The 5,472-nt window shown below is 41.0% G+C and overlaps 1 protein-coding gene across 1 annotated transcript; it reads right to left on the minus strand.

The window, feature by feature from the left end:
- Positions 1-950: 950 nt before the first annotated feature.
- Positions 951-2,447, minus strand: LOC143922290 (RNA-binding protein 25-like). The gene is made up of 3 exons (XM_077445516.1): positions 2,418-2,447; positions 1,594-2,141; positions 951-1,504 (listed from the first exon to the last, which is right to left on the minus strand). The coding sequence occupies exons 1-2, from the start codon at positions 2,445-2,447 to the stop codon at positions 1,815-1,817; spliced, it is 357 nt and encodes a 118-aa protein (XP_077301642.1). The 3' UTR covers positions 951-1,504; positions 1,594-1,814.
- Positions 2,448-5,472: the final 3,025 nt, after the last annotated feature.

The following is a 5,472-nucleotide window of genomic DNA, read 5'->3' on the forward strand; positions in this document are numbered from 1 at the left end:
AGTGCGCGCCCGTGAGAGCCCAAAACACGGCCATGTGGGTTTTTTGGCTCGGACATACTCCCCGGGTTGGAATAAATATAAATATAAATAAATATTTCAAGAATCAACATAAACAATTCAAATGATACAGATAAGAGGTCTTTGCAATCATTTGCAAAGCTAATATGTTGACACACGGCCTTCGCGATAGTGCGTCCGCGTTCCCGTGCTTTATCCCCGGTCGATGAATGATGGTCACGTTGTACTGGCCCAGAATTTCCAGCCACCTCGCCAACTGGCCCCCCGGTCTTTTGAAGTTCTTCAGCCACGTTAACGCTGAGTGGTCGGTTCGTAACGTGAACTTCGAGCCCGATAGGTAGTGGTGGAAGTGTTGAATGGCTTTAATTGCCGCCAATTTGGTGAATTGAATTGTGTCCACCTTTTCACTGAACTGTTTCAAAGTTAATGCTCATAATACATCTAATACATAATATTAATTAAAGACTCTAATGTCAACGATCCTAAGCAGATAGTGTGTGGTTATTCCACAGGTTTTACCAGATGTTCTATTAATTATTCACTCTTGGCTTTCAATAGACTTGACCAATTTGGTGAATTGAATTATGTCCACCTTTTCACTGAACTGTTTCAATGTAAATGCTCATAATACATCTTATACATATAGGATCCGGATGTGAAGGATTCCAAGTGAAACGCGCAGATTAAGTCAGAACTATTTATTGTACACGCTCTTCGGGCTTGTCCTCCAACAAGTGACCATAACAACACGCATCCGGTCTTTCCCATGCATACCACACTCATACTTTATCCCTTGCAGTTTGACCAACCACAATTACGGCTCGTTTAAAAATCATTCCTACATTTCGGTCATTCCTGACTGTCATTCGCCCTCGGATGACATTCTGTCTTTTATATTTTTACAGCATTTCATCTCACATTCTTTTACATTTCATCTTCTACTCTATACAATGTATCATCTTACATTCTTTTAAAACATTTCCTCTATCATCCTCAACAATGTTTCATCTCACATTCTTTTACATTTCATTTTCCACTCTATACAATGTATCATCTTACATTCTTTTAAAACATTTCCTCTATCATCCTCAACAATGTTTAATCTTCCATTCCATAAAATCATCTTATATTCTTCTAAACATGCTTTCAATTGTCACAATTACAATTTAAATCACAATTACAATCATCATCACAACTACATTTCAATACACTTATACATCAATCATTTTACAATTTACATAACAATTACAATTATAACAAATTAATCGTTACACATTTCACTACAAATCAATTTTTACATTTCAACACAATTCAATCTTCAATAAAGTTACACATCACAATCATCACAATTAAAATTTAAAATTATTTCAAGCAATACAAAACAGAAAGGTCAATACCTTTACAATGACAAGTTAAATCTTTACATTGGAAACAATCACATTTTAAAACATTACTAGAATTAGCAATAAAACATTAAAATCAATACCTTTACAATGACAGGTTAAATCTTTACATCGGAAACAATCACATTTTAAAACATTACTAGAATTAGCAATAAAACATTAAAATCAATACCTTTACAATGACAGGTTAAATCTTTACACCAGAAACAATCACATTTTAAAACATGATTCAATGTACCAAGCACTTCCCAAAAAATACTAGAATAAGCAATAAAACATTACACTTTTCAATCATCAAATTACAAGTAAGGCTTAACTAAAAACCCTCCAGGTCTTTCACTTATTCTCTAATTCACAAACGCACACTTAACTTCCATCGGTACAACTTAAATACTATCCAATGCCCGTGGCGATTCTCCTTGAGCATCCGATGAATCTGCCGTCACCCCACAGATTTTCTGCTAGTAATTTACCATAAATGAAGTCAACACATATTGGTTCTGGCTCACTGATACATCCAGTAAGTCTTTTCTCAATCCATGGTTCCATTTTCTTTTCCATTGAATTAACATCAATCCGACTACGACCAAGCTTGAAAGTGAATACAGTGTCTTTTGGTGTTGAAATTTTGACTGGGTCCCTTAATCCTTCTTGTGATTTAGCCATATCTTTCTCTTTGTCTTTATGTTTTTCCTTTTCTTTATTCTCATCTTCAGAATTCTTCAAATGACTACAATCCTTAGATCCTTTTCCAAATTGATCATCGGGTGGTTCATCTGTATTTGAAAACGGTATGTCTCCGTAGTCCCAAAGTCTTCTTCTTTGCAATCCATCACCGTCCATACTTCCATCAGCCAGGTTCACACCTCCATCAGCCATGTTCGCATCGTCCTCTTCATCATTGGAAACAATGAGTTCTCTTTGAGCAGACATCTCTCGTGAAGCCCGTTGCTGCAAAGGTCTTTTTCTGTGCAAACCATCACTGTTCACACTTACATCAGCCAGGTTCACACCTCTATCAGCCATGTTTGCATCGTCCTCTTCATCATTGGAAACAATGAGTTCTCTTTGAGCAGACATCTCTCGTGAAGCCCGTTGCTGCAAAGGTCTTTTACATGCCTGTTGCCACACTTCCTTACGATCCCTCATGTCTTGCTCTTTTTTCCTCCTCGGCAGACTCCGTTCTAAGTTAACCTCCATCAAAACACACGGTTTTTTAACACATTTCACTTTGCTGCCGTCAATGCACATAAGAACGGATTCTGTGATAGGGCTACCCAACAGGGCGGCACCCGGGATACTGACTTCTTTTCTTATTTCTTCTTGTATTGTCAAGACAGTCTTTGTTTTGGTGCTGTTACATTGAGCTGATATGTGCCCAAACTCGTTGCAATTGAAGCAGCGGGTTCCTCTCGTCTTAAACCTACAGTCGGCTGCTAAATGACCACGTCCACCACAATTGTAGCATCGTGAACTCAGTCTTTCTCGGTTTTCACGGTTTCTCACGGATCCCGTCACCCTGGGTTCGTCGTCTGGTGTTTCACCGGCCCCACTTGAATCGGAGTCAATGGGCCCTGCTTGTGCAAGCATTTCTCGTTCTTCAAAGACGAGCTCTTCGTCATCCCACTGGAACTCTTCTATCAGTTTCTGCTTAAGGATAGTCCATGATGTAATTATCCCTTCTGAATCCAGGAACATTCTCGCTGTTCCTACGCAATATATTCTCCCGTAGACCAGTTGCTCCAGGGGCGTCCAGTGGAAGAACTTCGCAAATTCTTCCATGCGCACAATCCACTGGCTGATTGGCACACCGCCGATCCCCTTAAACCGTGGCGCGTATGTCTCGAATTTGTCTCTGTCAAAATATGGCACTTCGTCTTCTTCTTCCTCTTCATCGTCGTCGTCATCATCTTCGTCTAAGTCCGCGAACCTCTGCATCTCCACGACAGTTAGCCGACGTAAAACTGACGCTGATAATGGCGCTATCGTTCTGGATATCATCATCGTCGTGTGGCGTGTTCGCTGACGTGACGTCACCGACTTCCGCATTCTCGTCATCGCGCGCGCGTCCTAACCTCAACTGTCAAAACTCCGCGTCGTCGTCTGACCGCTTCTGGCTGTCACTCGAAATGTCTTCAGGCATCCCGGACAAAGCCCCCAAATATAGGATCCGGATGTGAAGGATTCCAAGTGAAACGCGCAGATTAAGTCAGAACTATTTATTGTACACGCTCTTCGGGCTTGTCCTCCAACAAGTGACCATAACAACACGCATCCGGTCTTTCCCATGCATACCACACTCATACTTTATCCCTTGCAGTTTGACCAACCACAATTACGGCTCGTTTAAAAATCATTCCTACATACATAATATTAATTAAAGACTCTAAAGTCAACGATCCTAAGCAGATAGTGTGTGGTTATTAAACAGCTTTTACCAGATGTTCTATTAATTATTCACTCTTGGCTTTCAATAGACTTGACCAATTTGGTGAATTGAATTATGTCCACTTATTCACTGAACTGTTTCAATGTCATTGCTCCGCGATAGTAATATCCGATTTGAAATTTATTTTGTTACTAATCATAGTAATATATTATTATAATGTTAATATTGAAGAGTATTCAGAGGTAAGTAGAGTCAGGTCGAGGTAAATGAAAACACGCAGGCAGGTTCCAAGTCTTTATTGCTGCTCGTCCGGTGGAGTTCACGATCCGAATGCCACCGTTCGAGAGCGCACCATACTTATAAATACTCAGCGCTCAGCGCATACACGTAAATGTGTATAGTCATTGGTCAAGGAGTCTGGTGCAGCCATTGGCCGCAACGCCCGACTCCACCATTGGTCGGCGTCACCATGACGTCACCGGTCTACGGGCGTCTCTCTTAATAACTTTACAATATGTACAGCGTTATAGGAAAAATAGCTCAAAAACCTATTTTTAATTCTTTTGTTAATTATCTTTAATTAATTTTGGAATACATCAGATGATGGATAACATAGTCCACCCAAATTGCGCAAATTAATGAGCTTGTGAAACCACATTTCTTCTGTTGCTAACAGACTTGCAATACAGTCTTCACATTTAATTTTTTTCATTAATAATCGAACTACACACCCCGAGATGTAACCGATAATTTGGCGACTATTATCTGACAACATTTGCGAAACTAATTCATAAGTCAAAAATTTTGACGTTGTTTCGCTATATCCTATTTCAACAACATTTTCATCAATTTCATCCTCAAAACGATATTTTGAAGACGTTTGATTGATTTGTTGAATAGCTGATGTACAATTTAGTATAGTAATATTTTCAAGAGGTATGCAGTTTCCATTAAATGAAGATCTTAGTACTAGGTGGTTGTACAGACTCCAGGGATGTTCAACTCGAGAGCACCCCGGAAGTCGGTTTCTTAGAAGCTCGTGGTAAGCGTGGGCGGGGCTGGTTTCCTCCAAGGGATCCACAGGTCGTCGTCTGCGGTCTGGTCTCTGCTGCTGTCGGCTCGGCTCGATGTATATCTCTCTCTCTCTCGTACAGTGTGCGTAAGTGAGGGTGATACGGGACAAAGGCGGGAAATTGAATAGTAATGAAAACAGGTTATAATTCTGTTTGTATGGTGACTGTATTTTATATATATATGTATATACAGAGATCAAGCAGGGGGGAGTCCGACTTGAAATTAGCGCGCACGTGTTCAAGAGGTTATGGTAACCTCACTCAACCACGTGGCTCCGTGATCTGACTTCGACGAAGAGAGACCAGGAATTCCTCACTTCTCACCGGACGTATACTGAAGCTGTACTTCCAGTATCGTCTGCCGATCAAGGCTGAGCTGATCGGGACTCGGTGGTGGGAACCAACTCGGTAGCGAACAGAGATGTTCACTCGACCGACGCGGAAAACGAATAGAATGCGGGGACGCGCGCTCGGCGCCGATCTCCCTCCAAACCGGCTCCTTTGGTCGTAACGCCACGAAAGCTGACCATGAAGACTTGGTCGGAACATACTCCCCCCGTTGGAAGTCAGAGGATCGAATTCCAAAACA

This window comes from Arctopsyche grandis, chromosome 2 (assembly GCF_051622035.1).
Source record: "Arctopsyche grandis isolate Sample6627 chromosome 2, ASM5162203v2, whole genome shotgun sequence".
NCBI classification, from domain to species: domain Eukaryota; kingdom Metazoa; phylum Arthropoda; class Insecta; order Trichoptera; family Hydropsychidae; genus Arctopsyche; species Arctopsyche grandis.

Excerpts from the sequence above, each read along its gene's own strand:
- LOC143922290 (XM_077445516.1), bottom strand. The coding sequence starts at position 2,447 with ATGGCTGATAGAGGTGTGAACCTGGCTGAT. Across the intron at positions 2,142-2,417 it reads GAGGTGTGAACCTGGCTGAT|AATTCTGAAGATGAGAATAA; the intron begins GTAAGTGTGAAC and ends AGTCATTTGAAG.